This window comes from Pseudorasbora parva, chromosome 11, assembly GCF_024679245.1.
Source record: "Pseudorasbora parva isolate DD20220531a chromosome 11, ASM2467924v1, whole genome shotgun sequence".
In the NCBI taxonomy this organism is placed as follows: Eukaryota; Metazoa; Chordata; class Actinopteri; order Cypriniformes; family Gobionidae; genus Pseudorasbora; species Pseudorasbora parva.
Window position 1 is genome coordinate 15,408,030 of NC_090182.1, and position 16,376 is coordinate 15,424,405.

The following is a 16,376-nucleotide window of genomic DNA, read 5'->3' on the forward strand; positions in this document are numbered from 1 at the left end:
GCCTATCGTCGGTACACGATACTATCGTCTATCGGCACAACCCTAGGCGGGATAAACGGTTGTCTTTCAAACTCCCTCTGCACGCGATAGGATAGCGCTACACCAACAAGAGCAATGAAGGTGAAACAGAGCTTGTTGATAGATTAAACATTCACCGTATCCGGTCGGCTAAACTCCTAACACATCTTCCCTTTTTAAGAATGACTTCAGTGCCGTTCTTTGTTTTTATCTCAGAGAAAAGCTTAACTCCAAGTCTTTCAGAATCGCAGTCAAAGCTGATTCGAAAGACCGCCGCCGTTCTCCAGTTTCTGTGTTTACTAGAAGCACGCAAACACAACTCGGTCGTCGTCATTATGGCCCCGCCCGCCGACTCTATACACGATGTGATTGGCCCGTCCAGATTGAGAGGAATACAGCTCAGAAGGGTATTGAGAGTTCCTAGACGACACTTGCGGGCAGATTAAATTTGCTGCCGCTAGGGTGCGTCTAGATTTCTAGGCTAACTTATATCAGTTTCAACAGTGCAAATTTACACATTACTCTATGTAGGATATTGATTGCAAGAGATTGGACAGGATATGTGTGTGTGTGTGTGTGTTCAGGTATGTATCTTTAAAGTACAGTATATTTACTGTATAATGTAAAATGCAAGTAAACTGGAATATGAATTGTTACAGTAGTAATAGCATGCAGTATTACAGTACAGTTTTCCAAGCATTCAGCATACCTTTTGATCCACCTCAGCCATAATGTCGACTGAGAACATTCGGCCCTTGTCATCAGAAACATGCATACGTCCTTAGCCTTTTCTACCGCTTCGTCTGTTTTAAATCCATACCCTTCCACCGTGCATCCTTAATCTCCGTATTCCCCCCCAAATGTTGACCCTTTTTTTGTTTCTTTGTTGTTCTTCCATTGTCAGAAATGGTAACACATTTCTGTTGTTGCACTCTTTACATCCTTGACACATTAAGGTTCATGGGCTGTTTTAAAGAACTGGTTGATCATTGGTCAATCTAATGATCTACATTTCCTTTCATTAGTGAAATTCAAGATTTTCCTGTGCAATTCATCAATTCAGGACACATTTACAAAAAAAAAAAAAAAAGTATGATTGATTTTTTTCTTTCTTTTCTTTCTTTTCTTTCTTTTTTTTAGTTAATCTAGTTCAACCATTTTTGCATTTAATGATTTGGACTTTATTGCAAGGAACTAATTCCTTTATATTTTGAGGGGTAAGACTATTCAACAGAGAAGCAGTATAATATCATCCAAGTGGATGCTGCACACTGGTGGTGGTTGAGGAGTGACCCCTGACATGAGTGTATAGCTCTTTGGGTGTACAGCATGAAAGCGCTATATAAATGCCTCATTCATTCATTCATTCATTCATTCATTCATTCATTCATTCATTCATTCATTCATTCATTCATTCATATATTTTGATCAACATGACATGAGCAATTGATAATGTAGGAAACGGCAGAATACAACAAGAAATATTTTGCCAGCTCTAAAGAATGCCGTAATACATGTTTTAATACAATATGTTTTAATTACAAAATGTATCTTATCTTAGATTTTACCAAATTTACAACAACTTAGTTTTAATTTTCACTAATGACCACCCTTCTTTTAAGTGACTTGTGTTTATACGCCGTCAGCTAACATATGTAAGAGATGGTCTGTGCTTAAAGCCTATTATTTTGACTTAACAAGATGAGATCATCTTCGGTGCTGTTCAAAGCCAGGAGATGCAGTCAGGGTCTTCGGCTTGGCTTGACTCTGTGCTATTCTAAGGAATGGTGACCTCACTAATTAAAGTCTGATGCTGCTCCTTGGGATGCAGCAGTCAGGATCATTCCCATGTTGCAGAAATGTAACCGTTATTGAAATGTTCAGGTCTAAAAATACTAATGGCATGAGGTGCGCAATTTCTCCTGGATTGTTTTTGGATTAACTAAGGCATGTTTAAAGATAGAAGAGACGCTATATGTTTACTATTTTTAAAAGGCTATTATTAACATTCCATTGTCCATGGTTGACATTCCATGGGTCTGACTGCTGGCTTTCTGTCATTTTGTTGTGAAAGTTTGCTCTTCTGTTAAGTTAAATGGTAACTCTGTAAAGAAAGTATGATGTGTCAGCTGATACAAATAGATAAATATATACTTGCAAATACACACACACACGCACGCACACATGCACGCACACATACACACTTCCTACCTACTATATTCTCCTCATATTTATCATTCTTCATACTTAGGTAAAGGTCTTGTCCTTCTTCTTCCTAGCAAGAGGAAGGTTTCAGATAGAGCCATGGCCTTGTTGGTTAGTGGACATGCTCCAGATATGTGTACAGAAATGACTTCTGAAATGAGGATGCAAAATCTACTTCAAAAATCTTTTTTTGTCATTGATATACATAATATTTGCCACTCATATTGCCACACATATTTTGTAATATTTTTGTGTATTTCCATAATTTTATTAGCCTAGAAATCTAGACACACCCTAGCGGCAGCAAATCTAATCTGCTGCGAGTGTTGTCTAGCAACTCTCAATGCACTTCTGAGCTGTAAAAAACAAACTCTGGTCAGGACAATCAAATCGTGTATAGAGTCGGTGGGCGGGGTTTAACATGATGACGGCAGATTTGCACTTGCGTGCTACTAGTAAACACAGAAGCTGGCGAACGGCAGTCTTTTGAATCAGCTTTGACCACGACTCTGGAAAACTTGGAGTTAAGCTTTTCCCTTAGAAAAGAACAAAGAACGGCACTGCAGTCATTCTTAAAAAGGGAAGATGTGTTCTGAGTTTTGCCGACCGGATACAGTGAATGTTTAATTTATCAACTAGCTCCGCTCTGGTTGGTTGTAGCTCTATTACGTGCAGAGGGAGTTTGAAAGACAACCGTTTATCCCGCCCCTCGGATTGAGCCCTGTCAATGGTGAGTTTCCAGACCCAACATCTTGATGTGGGTCTGGCTTGTCAGGCTATAATTTTGTTTTCTCATCTGAATGTTGTGAAAAGGCACCTCTTCAGGCAGGACACCCTTGGTTAGAGAAGGGTACAAGCTTTATTCCGTCTCAAATCATGTACCCTTTCCAACCCCTCTCTCCCATAATGCACTTGACTTTTATGATTTGCAGATGAGATAATTTCAAACCATTTCAAACCTTCCTCATCCTATAAAACGTTTAGATCATGGCTCCTTTTTATAGAGAAGGGGTTTGTAAATAATCTTGAGCTAGATCTTGGTTTAGAGCACATTCTTTCCTTGAACCCCCCCCCCCCCCCCCACACACACACACACAAACTAAAATAAAAACATTGACCAAATTGCATTCATGACATTGATATAAAGAATTGTAATTTTCAATATTTACAAATTAAAAAAATGTCACAAAACCTTTAACCATTTAGAATTCCTCGGTTAATTTAATCAAAACCTGATGTATTGAAATGGACTTATTAATACTTGTCTACTCAGTCTTTTTCCAACAACAAATGTATTATTAAAGACTGGTATCTGACTTGAATCCTTAAAAACTAAACCTTAATTTAGAAACAAAATCTTGCATATGATCTGTCACATTATCGCCCAATATGAAACTTTTTTTATTTTATCTCCAAGGCATTGTAGAAGGTTGTTGCTCAGCAACTGCACCTTTTCCACAGGAACGACAAAGGTGGCTTCTTCAAGACAGGATATACACCTAATCATAGTACTGAGACAGCACTAGTTATAGTCAATGACTCATTATTGTCCTGACGGATCTCTTTGCCTCTAGATCTCATTGCAATGTACAAAACATTGTCCTAACTCTGTCTGGAAAATCATTCGAAAGCTAAAATAACCTTAACAGCGAGGGTAGAAACTGTTTGCATACATGGCTTAGATCATTCTTTCTGGTATTCCTCAAGGTTCTGATTAAGAGGTATTGCTGATTTACTTGTATGTGATATGGTTATTTGCATGTGTGGTATTGATAAGATAAAGAAATGCATTGTTTTTCTTCTGCAAAGTATTGCCAATATTTTCTTTGACCTAATCAATTCTGAAGATAAAGTCGTTCTTGCAGATTGCCGAGATGTTCTTGAGCTTTAAATGTAATTTCCAATTGAATTTAATTGGCTAATGCAATTATTTGACAGTATATGTGCACAGATTCTCACATTTTTTCATGTTTTGTGTAAAAATTAGACCAAGAAAGAGGCAGATTATTTGCAATATCAATTATCCATTTATTCCTGCTTTTTACTAATATGCTCACAGAGTGGTTTGTATGATTGCAAGGCATTAGGAGGAAAAGTGAGAAGAAAAAGATCAAACGTATTGACCATCAAACCATGAGACGTCTCTTTATGGGGAAACATGATACACACTGATAGAATTCCCCCCCCCCCCCACACACACACGAGCGGACACACACACACACACACACACACACACACACACACACACACACACACACACACACACACACACACACACACACACACACACACACACACACACACACACACACAAGCGGACACACACACAAGCGGACACACAAAGAAATCTGTTTGTGCTCTCCCCAACAAAGCTTGATAAAAATTTGCAGTATTAAGGGAATTTCTCTGCCACAATGTGCTTGATAATTACACTGCTTTGACCTCTCTATATATCTTTGGAATGAACAGGGTTTTCACATTATCATGGCCATTATAATCAGTTACCTTTGCATTTTTGTTCTAATGTTTGACTTCTATGAGACAATGCATGTATCAGTGACAAGAAATTGTTTCGGAATTCACCCGAAGTTTATGTTTTAGGTACATACGACATGTTTCATTATTTGTGTTAGCAGTTAATGTGACAACCTTTTGACTGTTATTTTTTTGACCCTGAGCAAAGTTACTTTCTCGTTTGGCCTTCGGACCTTGTTAAAAGTCTTAATGAATGATAAAAATTGCAATGTAGAGGCCATTTGTTTTTAATCGAGCTATTCATATGACAAGTGGTTTACATGATAATAGGAACAAATAATCTTGTTATGCCAAACCAGAGTGCAGTGTTGCATCATACCAATATAACAAATGAATGCTCTAACCCTGATTTTATTCATGCATTATACTGAAAATATGAATGTTTCCAAGCATTTTTATCAATACTGTATCCTGCTTTCATAGGGTCTGGCAGCTGGCAGCTTTTTAATGAGTATGTCAGATTTATTCTGACACTCTCTAAACCGGATGCTCAGGAGTAACCTTTCAAGAGCAAAATTAAAATCCGTCCCATCACTCATTAGGTATGTTAATACATGCAAACGAATGGATGCCATGTGTTTGACCCTACCAAGGACATTCTCTGTCCGCATCTCATAGAGGCTTCTGCTCACCTACCTTTTCAAAACAACCCTATTCCTGACATAAGCTCAAAATAAATGATAAATTACTAAAATTACACTGAGTTCTCTTCTGCATATTACATTTATTAATTTTAATTAAAATTAAACTAATTTTCACTGCTCAGATATTTCATTATCAAGTAGGCTTTAGAACTGGCTATATTTTCATATGCAACTACTGAAAGAAGATATTTTAATAAAAGGTAGGGGAGACCGGGGCGGTTTGTAACACAGGGTCAGTTGTAACATTGTAAGTTTGACAGTTCAGAAAAGAGCTGTGGGAAACGTAATCAATATCATAGACTCCCATCTTCCTTTTCAGCTCACAGGAGAAATTGTGTGTGACTGTAAAATATGTTGATTTTATGACCAAAAAACTGACTGTCATGTTAGAAAGGAACATTTTTCATCAAGATTATGGGTTGCCTAAAGCAATCATGGAACGTACATGGCCCGAAGAAGCTATTTCTATACTTTGATGCTTTGTATTAATGCTAACTTCAAACCCACATGCTAACAGTTAGCTACATCATGGCTGTTAGGGGTGGGGATAGCTGTAAAAAGTTGTGCAGATTTTTTTGTGTGCACATTATTAGAATTTATGTGCATCTTGATGTTTCCATTCAGCACTTTTAACGCAGTATCACACAAACTAAACAAAACAAAACATTTGTCTGCTTACACTGGCTGAGATATTGAACTTATTTTACTTTCGCTTCCAAGGATTATAAAAAGAAGATATGAGGTAAAACTATAATAATCTATACCTGTATCCGTCTAGCGCGAATTCCTCTACAGCGCACACTGTCATTTCTCTTTAAACATAAATTTAACGTCAGATTCAACACAATCTGTGGTTGTTGCCAGATGCACTCTCCACTCTGGCAAAATTGCAGGACATGTTTGATAAAAGGAAAAGCACAATACTCCACGCAATAGACACTGTTTCCAAGTTCAATGTGTGTGCGCGCATGCTGCGAAACGGACTGACTTGCACATTATGCTGCGTGTGTGTGTCTAAACCATGTCTGGTTCACTATCTTTGTGGGGAGTGTGCATTTTTACTTTCTCAAATAAACTCATCCTGCATGATTTATAAGCCTTTTGAAAAGTGGGGGCTGCTGGCTGGTTCCCACTATGTAGGTGATCTCAGGTTTTACTATCCTTATGGGGACATTTGGTCCCTACAATGTAATATAAACAAGGACACACACACACACACACACACACACACACACACACACACACACACACACACACACACACACACACACACACACACACACACACACACACACACACACACACACACACACACACACACACACACACACACACACACACACACACACACACACACACACACACACACACACACACACACACACACACACACACACACACACACACACACACACACACATGCCCCTGAGGAACTCTTTGCACATCTCTTGTTAGTGGCGTAAAATAGTTAGGCAATCTTTTAAAATAATGAAAAGTTTCATTTGGATTTTAATGTTCAAAATGTCCATTTCTATCTATCTATCTATCTATCTATCTATCTATCTATCTATCTATCTATCTATCTATCTATCTATCTATCTATCTATCTATCTATCTATCTATCTATCTATCTATCTATCTATCTATCTATCTGTCTGTCTGTCTGTCTGTCTGTCTGTCTGTCTGTCTGTCTGTCTGTCTGTCTGTCTGTCTGTCTGTCTGTCTGTCTGTCTGTCTGTCTGTCTGTCTGTCTGTCTGTCTGTCTGTCTGTCTGTCTATCTATCTATCTATCTATCTATCTATCTATCTATCTATCTATCTATCTATCTATCTATCTATCTATCTATCTATCTATCTATCTATCTATCTATACACTCACCTAAAGGATTATTAGGAACACCATACTAATACTGTGTTTGACCCATTTCGCCTTCAGAACTGCCTTAATTCTACGTGGCATTGATTCAACAAGGTGCTGAAGCCCATATTGATAGGATAGCATCTTGCAGCACATCCAGGGCACGAAGCTCCCGTTCCACTACATCCCAAAGATGCTCTATTGGGTTGAGATCTGGTAACTGTGGGGGCCATTTTATTACAGTGAACTTAATGTCATGTTCAAGAAACTAATTTGAAATGATTCAAGCTTTGTGACATTGTGCATTATCCTCCTGGAAGTAGCCATCAGAGGATGGGTACATGATGGTCATAAAGGGATGGACATGGTCAGAAACAATGCTCAGATAGGCCGTGGCATTAAAACGATGCCTAATTGGCACTAAGGGGCCTAAAGTGTGCCAAGAAAACATCCCCACACCATTACACCACCACCACCATCCTGCACAGTGGTAACAAGGCATGATGGATCCACGTTATTATTCTTTTTACGCCAAATTCTGACTCTACCATCTGAATGTCTCAACAGAAATCGAGACTCATCAGACCAGGCTAAATTTTTACAGTCTTCAATTGTCCAATTTTGGTGAGCTTCAGCTCCAGATTTTCGCTACAGCGAGTCCTATCCCGATTATTTTCCACTGGCTGTGAGGTGAAGACCACATGTCCCAAGAATCTGCTGCGCTCAAACTTGGCGTCATCAAACTACGCCTTTGTTTTGAATAGGCACCCTCTAGCGGACGGAAAAGTTGCATAGTGCACCTTTAATGATGCTCAAACAAAAAGTGTTACAATCATCCCCAGTTTCCAACTCGAATAGACCTCTGAGTAATACTGGATATAATATTATTATAAATAACAGCAACACTTTGCCTTAAAGGCGAGGCTCATGTTTATCGCAGTAATCTTGGGGGGTGGACTCAATTAAAGTAATTTAATCATCGGGTTTTAACCAGGTTTCTGTATACAGAATTACTGTATACAGCACATCAAGGTTATGATCTGTGATTATATTATTTACAAAAAGTTATTTTGTAGAAAGGAATCATTCGTAAATGATTTAGTTTTTATCAGAATGGAACAGTGATGTTTTGTCCCACCACTATATGCTGTCTCACAGTTGCCCTGCTGCGGAGGCTCTACAACCAGAACCAAACAATGTACAGGGCTCGGAGACACTACGGTCATAAAAGGTTGGTCGGTAACAATACTTTGGGTAGGCTGTGGTGTTTAAACAATGCTTAATTGACCTATCGGTAAGCCCCCACCTGGTTACTGTTGCTAACTCGGACAAACAAACAGAGTTGCTAACTGTCTTACAATGTGAAAACCTTGTCCCAAGATGTTTTGTATACATTTTGGACACAGAAGGACCACCACATCGAGGAGCGTTCAGGAGGGACTAAAAGTTTTTAAATATGGTGGGTAACAAAATTAATTTGGATGTAAAGTTTTACAGAACTTTATTTGTAAGCAGAAAATTAATGTCTTCGTCTTCATTGGGATTGGTGTTGAATCCTAGGAAACAGGTTACCGCGGCCACATCAGAGTAGAGAGTAGAGTAGAGTAGCCTTTATTGTCATTGCTCTGTGGCAGTACAACAACATTTAGGGTGCTCCCACAGAGCCACCCTTGCAACACACATTGGATTAATACACCATATGAACCTGCTGCGTACCACAGATTAACTAAAATGAAAATAAATTGTTTTGGTCTCCTGTGCAACTGATCCTTAACTGCCATTGGCTCATCTGTGTTCAAGGGGAGGAGCTTATCAATAGGTCAGTTGGTAAGTGGCCCAAAATGTGCCGAGAAATTATCCTCACACCATTTCACTACCACTGTTGATACAAGACAGGCTGAATACATGCTTTCATATTGTTCTGACCCTACGATCTGAATTGTTTAACAGAAATCAAAACTCATTAGACCAGGTTACAAATTATTATTATTTTTAAATCTTTTGTGCAATTTTGGTGAGCCTGTGCACACTGTAGTCTGAGCTTTTTGTTCTTAGCTGACAGGAGTGACACCTGGTGTGTTCTGCTGCTGTAGCCCATCTACTTCAAGGTTCGATGTTGTGTGTTCAGAGATGCTCTTCTGCATGCTTTGGTTGTGACAAGTGGTTATTTAAGTTACTGCTCCCTTTCTATCAGCTCAAACCAGTCTGGCCATTCTCCTTTGGTCTCATCAAGGCATTTTTGCTTACAGAACTGCCGCTCACTGGATATTTTCTCTTTTTCGGACCATTCTCTCTAAACCCCAGAGATGCCAGTAGATCAGCAGTTTCTGAAATACTCAGACCAGGCTGTCTGCCACCAACAACTATTCCACGTTAAGTTGCTTAAATCACCTTTCTTCCCCATTCTGATGCTCAGCATTGAGTTGCTGTCACGTGATTGCCTGATTAGATTAGGTATTTGTGTTAATCTCAAGCATTTTGATGCACTGTTATTATATGTATTAATTTAATATTTTTGTTTTACATGTACAAACATATATTTGATTTCAGTTAATTATTATTATTATTATTATTATTATTATTATTATTATTATTATTATTATTATTATAATTAATATAATGCTTTGTACCATTACACAGATGCGTCACAGATATCACAGGTGAGCAATTCCTCCCACATAGATTTGATACAACCGTTTGATAGAAGCTTTATATATATATATATATATATATATATATATATATATATATATATATATATATATATATATATATATATATATAGTAACATTAAGGTTACATTAAGTCCTGCAAGAGAGGGACAGGGGGTCCGTGGAAAAAATGGTAAAGCAATAAGTTAGAATAAAAAATAAAAATAAAAAAATTAGTTATTAATCTATTAAATACATTAGATAAAAATTAAAATATTAATATAAATAAATAAAATTTGTATTAAAATCAAATAAATAAGCAAGAAATACATAATAACGTAACCAACTCATTTAGATTTATAATATAATATATTTTAATGGAATGTTTATAAAAGACAGATGCCTTTGATATTTTTTATTTTTATTTTTGAATGGGGGCCCTCACACATTGATCATAGTTTATTTATTTATTTTGTCTCTGAGTTGATTTTGTAAAATGTGTCTGTGTAAAGGCTGTAATAAAGAGTATTTAAAATTCAATTCTCTCTCTCTCTCTCTCTCTCTCTCTCTCTCTCTCTCTCTCTCTCTCTCTCTCTCTCTCTCTCTCTCTCTCTCTCTCTGTGTGTGTGTTCAAGGGGGCGCTATTGCTCTAGCTGACGATGCTGTGCATTGAATGTGATGAGGCGCTGCAAAAAGTTTGAGCAGGTCATGAAGAACACAATTTCACACAATACATTTGTAAAAGTTTCAGACTTGAGCAGCAACATTTAAAAAAATCAGCAGTGACTCACGCGTGAAGTTTGAAGTCCTTAAAAGTTTATTTACATTCCGTAAGAATGCGATATATCATTATATCGCGCTTTCTTAAATTATTCCGCATCCCTCTGTGTCTACACTGTAGAGCTCGTGCGCGCTTTCAGGTGTTGACAGAGAAACCTAGTACGAGTCGACGAGGAGGGAGAGGGTGTGTGTGTGTGTGTGTGTGTGTGTGTGTGAGAGAGAGAGAGAGAGAGAGAGAGAGAGAGAGAGAGAGAGAGAGAGAGAGAGAGAGAGAGAGAGAGAGAGAGAGAGGCACGCGCTCTCTCCTAGTGCACTTTGCAGTAAGTTGCGGGCGGCTGTTGCTGGCGTGGCGGTTGCTGGTCGCGCAGGGAACTTTAACACGCTGGATCCCAAAGTCCGTCTCCCTCACCTGCGCAGTTCGGAGCTGCCATGGATTTCGCGGCCGGATTTACTATCCTAATCACACTGCCGATCTTTCTGCAGACGAACGGCCTTTATATCTCCAGTAGCATAGGTATGTGCGGCTGCCTTTACCTATTTACACTTCCAGTTCCATCCCATCGCAAGATGTCCTGCCCGGTACCACCCCAGTGCGCATCAGACCTGGATGTTTGCGCACTGTCTCCATCCCCGTGTGTGAGAAACTTGTGGCACGGGCTATTTCTGATCTTGTTAATTATTCTCTGGAGCTTTAGGAAATCTAAACAGCCGCGGCATTCTCGTGTGCTGTGCCGTTACTGTTTGTTGTGTGTTTGTTTCACATGCTGCTGAAATTAATTCTCAGCGCAGCTCTCGCGGTGTAGTGGAAATGTTTGGGTGTTTTTCCCCCCTCGCGTTTGCGATTTTTGACGGACGCTCTGGCGATATTGATCTGTCTGAGAGCGGAAGCATTGCAGGATATTGATTTCAAATAAATAATAAAAATAAAAAAATGTCCCATTTCTGTTCTCCTCCTCTGAGAGCGTTTAAACATAACATGTGTTTCGCTTATAGAAACTTACAAACAACAACAACAACAACAACACCTACAGTTTTGAAATGCAACTTTTGGTTTTGGAAAAGAAAGACCAGAACGTTTTTATGCTGCAACTTTCGCTTTGTTGGTAACTTGTAATGGTTATTGTTAAATTAATGTTTGTAATAAATATGCTCGAGTAAGTAGTCTATTCAGACATGCACATACAGAGCTCAGCATCACTTTAAACTGATAGGCTGTCTCTCAACCTAGTGAGTGACCTACCTATAGACAGCATTTTTAGGCATCATAGATTTGTGAAACAGGTAAATAAAGCATTTTTGATTTTTGTACGTGCGGTGGTAATATAGGTGTATGTGGCACTTTTGGGTGTCATAGGTGTGTACAGCATTTTTTGCATCAGTTACATAAATTGTTATTGGGCATCATCGGTGTTTTGAACATCATAAGTGAAGTGTTTTTTTTAGCATAATGTTAGGTATAAATGGTGTGGGCATACTTTTTGTGCACCACACAAAATTAAGGTGCAAGGATTATTGGGTATCATAGGTGCTTGTGACACTTTTGAGTGTCATACTTATGTACATCATTTTAGTATTGTCAGTGTATTTGTGAGCATGTTAGGTGCATGGAATGTTTTTGGGCATCATAAGACAAATGCAGCTTTTTTGGGTATCACAGGTTTGTTTGGAATCAGCTGAGCTGATAGTGACCTGAGCTGACATGGAATGCACCTGTGATGCCCAAAAGGTTGTCTGGGAAGTGTGCTCACTAGGTTTTGTGATACTCATTTAGGATGACTGCTCTTTCCCCCCCTTATGTGAGTCTGTTTTTGTATTTCTTCTTGGTATATTTCAGTATTGTAAATACGTTTACGAGGCATCCAGCAGTCATTAAAACAATATGGCATATACAGATATTACAAACACAGAATAACAAAACACAGTCTGTCACAGTCTGTGCACAAAAAGGCATTGTTAAATATGAAAATGATAGTGTCAAGCAAGTGTTAATGTGTTTCTTCAGCTGGACCCTTCTGACCCACTGCTTCTCATGTGCATTAACTTGGGAAAGAATGTGCATTTCAAGTGTCAACATAAATAAATCTAAATTGAATTTGTTTTGTGAAACGAAGCATTGTTTCTGCAAACCATTACATGAAAGTTGCCAGGATGGGGACAGTCATTATAGATGCACTACAGCCAATGTGTGCTGACTGACTATCTTTGTGTGTAACGCAGATTCCCTGCAGCATGTTCTGGGGGACTATGGACTGGTGAAGCCTGTTCTTACTGATGCAGAAGGCCGCTTCCTGTCCCATGCGGTATCGGTTGGTCCAGCAGATGGGCAGTTCCGTAGGCGCTGGAGAAGAGAGGCGGCATCGACCGACCACGCCCACCATGAGTCCGGAGGAGACACGCTCGAGCAGCTCTACTACAATGTCACCGTCTTCGGCCGGGAGTTTCACCTGCGTCTGCGCCGCAACACACGCCTGGTGGCTCCCGGAGCCAAGATGGAGTGGCAGGAATCTGGCGGCATGCACTCCGAGCCTTTGAAGAGTGACTGCATGTATGTGGGTGACATTACGGACATACAAGGAGCCTCAGTAGCTATTAGCAACTGCGACGGCCTGGTGAGTGGCCAGACTGGCCTTCATTTGTGTGTTGTGTCCAGTTAATTTATACAATCCCTTCATGAAGCTAATCTTTTAAAATCATTAAAATGTATCCTTCCTATTTTCAGTCAATGATTTTTTGGGGGTTATTACATGCATATACTTGTAGTTTTTTTCCATTTCAAGTTATGTCAAGTTTTTTATTGTATCCGAAAACCAGGGGGGATGTTAAGGGTGCATCTTTGTTGATCCTGGAACAACTTTCCAGTCAACCAGATTTGAGGGACGGTCAAAGTTTACGGTCAAGTTCAGGCTTACAACCAGGGTTAGATGCTTCTACATAAGTATTATTCACCTATCCTTTCTCTCTGATTTAGGGTAAGGTTAGGTTTAGGGGTAGCTATATGGTTAGGACAATATTTTCAGACAGGAATGTTGTTCCAGGATCAACAAAATATGATGACCCAGGAACGCATCTAACTGCAAAATTAGGGCATGTGTTAAAGGGATAGTTCACATAAAAATGAATTACCCTCATTTCGTTCCCAACCTGTAAGACCCTCCACGACACAAATTAAGCTTTTTTTGATGAAATCCGCAAGCTCTCTGACCTCTTCGTTGACAGCTATTTAATTAACACTTTCAAGGTCAAGAAAGGTAATAAAAACAGTTAAAATTGTCCACGTGACTCCAATGATTTAACCTTAATTTTATCAAGCGACAAGAGTACATTTTGTGTGCAAAAAAACATACAAAAATCCAACATTTTCTTTGCTTGTGTGTTAGTCTCCTACGCTGTTTACATTGGTCAGCTCCTGCGTCAGCATCACACGTAATGGTAAGCCGGCGTGCTGGCGTAGCCCTGACGTAACTTGGAAGCACTTGATGTTACTACGTCAACAGCGTAGGCTGACACAGGTGTGAAGATATTGTTGAATAAAGTCATTATTTTTGTTTGTTTATTTGTGGACGAAATGTGTTCTCGTCGCTTCATAAAATTAAGGATGAACCACTGTAGTCACAGGGACTATTTTATCAAGAATTTTACTAGCTTTCTGGACATTGAATGTGGTAATTAGATAGCAGTCAATGGAGGGGTTAGAGAGCTCTTGGATTTAATTTAAAATATCTTAATTTGTGCTCTAAAGATTAACAAAGGTCTTATGGGTTTGGAACGACATGAGGGTGAGTAATTAATGACAGATTTTTTTGGGGGTGGGGGGGTGGGGTAAACTAACCCTTTAAAGGGAGACAACCAGGAATGCGGATGTAAACCTATAATGAGGTGATCCCATTAAGGTCCTTAATTTTGTAGCCTAAGTTTTTGTCCATGGCCATGTGTTTTTAACATTCCTACCTACATCCATGCATTCAGTAGTCACAGATTCTGTGAGTATACTGGGATATTTCTAATAAAAGCTAGGCAAGGCAAATAAATAGTTCAGTGGTAGAGTGAGCTTTGTGTCATGTTGTGTGCATTGAAATCTGTGTTTAGGTTAGAGACAGATGTGAGGATTGGAGCAGAGGTTTCTTGTTAATTACTGGAGGTGTTTTTCTTTACTCAAATAAAACTATAATTCTAAACGGGCCCAGATGAGAAGCTTAGAGAGTCTGTCTGGGATCATGAGATCCATACGCCCCCTGTGGCTAACACATCTTTAAACAGCTAGAAAGAGATACACAAAATAAGCATGTGAATAAACTTTACTCGCAGATTAAACTAAGGTTGAATAAATTATGTAGACATTAACTACAGAGTTCCAGTGCAGTCATTATTGCCCTTGTGAAAAAGTGCATTTAAGTTTATTGATTGTACACTTTTTTTCAGTTAATATAATTGACATTAAAAAGTATTTAAAACCTGACCTATAACGTAAGAGAATACTGTAGACTTTCATGTTATATATGCACGCTTATTAAACTTTTAACTTATTAAACAATATTTTATTATTAGAATTTTGTATTTAATTTGATTTATTTACAAATATGTATCTGCAGTGTAACTTTTTTTAAAAATACTTAAGAAATATACCTCCGCGACATATAAGTTCTAAAAAATCTAATCAAATCAAATAAATTAATAAATTAATAGCTACTAATTAGTGAATCTAATATATGAATCTTTAACTGTGTTTAGATTAGATTACTGTATTACTTTCTCTTTCTAAATACTATTTAATTAGATATTACTATTACCTATCAACCTTGACCAATTGAACAATACAAATATAGATATTTATTTATTTCAAATAAATAATATAAAATAATCAAATTATTATTGAACTGACCAAAGCATTTAAAGGGTGATGGTTACATTTAAAAGCATTCATTTTAACATTAGATATTCAATGTTGATGTTAAATCAACTATTGTTGTGTACAGAATTGTTCTATAGTCTATAGAGTATTTAATGCAATTACATCAGTAGCTGTCATTAAATTAAAGGACAGAAAAATTAAGCGTAATCCTTTCCTTTACTTTTTCATGGAAACTTGCTTTACACCCAACAATGATTTTTCCATAACAAACAGTACTGTACCGTACTTGATGCTTCGCGACCATGCTTAAATACATTGTTTTGAGACAACAAATGTACTCTAATTAAACTGATGTATTAATTAGACATTAAACGGTATGTAGAAATATGTAGAAATTAGTGCTGGGCAACGATAAAAAACATGATTTTCTGTGATTAATTGCAGTATGCGCAAAATTCAATAATGAATACAAAAGTCCTGCTAAATGAACAATGACATATGGTTTGCAAACACTTTAAACAAATAAGGTGCTTTTTACAGCAGTTAAATGTTAGTAACAGTTACAATATTTCTTGTAAATATCAACTTAAACATTAATTTAATCAAATTAAATTAAATTGGTGGTATACATCTATTGATTCTGTAGTAATATTCTCATCAGTGTTCTGTCAGCTTTTACATAGGCCGACTTAAATCTGCATATTTGTGATATTCACCCCAGGGCGTTATTTCATTTTATAAAGGCCATTTTTTAAAATCTTATTAAATGTATGCATTATCCTTCATGTTAAATTCTTACATTTGATTAATAAATTCAGTTATAATATTAAAAACAC

The 16,376-nt window shown here is 37.9% G+C and overlaps 1 protein-coding gene across 3 annotated transcripts in view; it reads left to right on the forward strand.

Annotated features, from left to right (window-relative positions):
* The window catches only part of LOC137092772 (A disintegrin and metalloproteinase with thrombospondin motifs 2-like), a 262,031-nt gene that overhangs the window by 62,811 nt on the left and 182,844 nt on the right, over window positions 1–16,376 (forward strand). For 2 of the 3 annotated variants that reach the window (XM_067457210.1, XM_067457211.1), the window contains exons 1-2: window positions 10,901–11,205; window positions 12,909–13,300. In XM_067457210.1, coding sequence (XP_067313311.1) covers window positions 11,121–11,205; window positions 12,909–13,300 — 477 coding nt within the window. In that variant the 5' untranslated portion in view covers window positions 10,901–11,120. Of the gene's footprint in view, window positions 1–10,900; window positions 11,206–12,908; window positions 13,301–16,376 lie in introns of those variants that run through there. The other variant, XM_067457208.1, reaches the window with a different exon arrangement.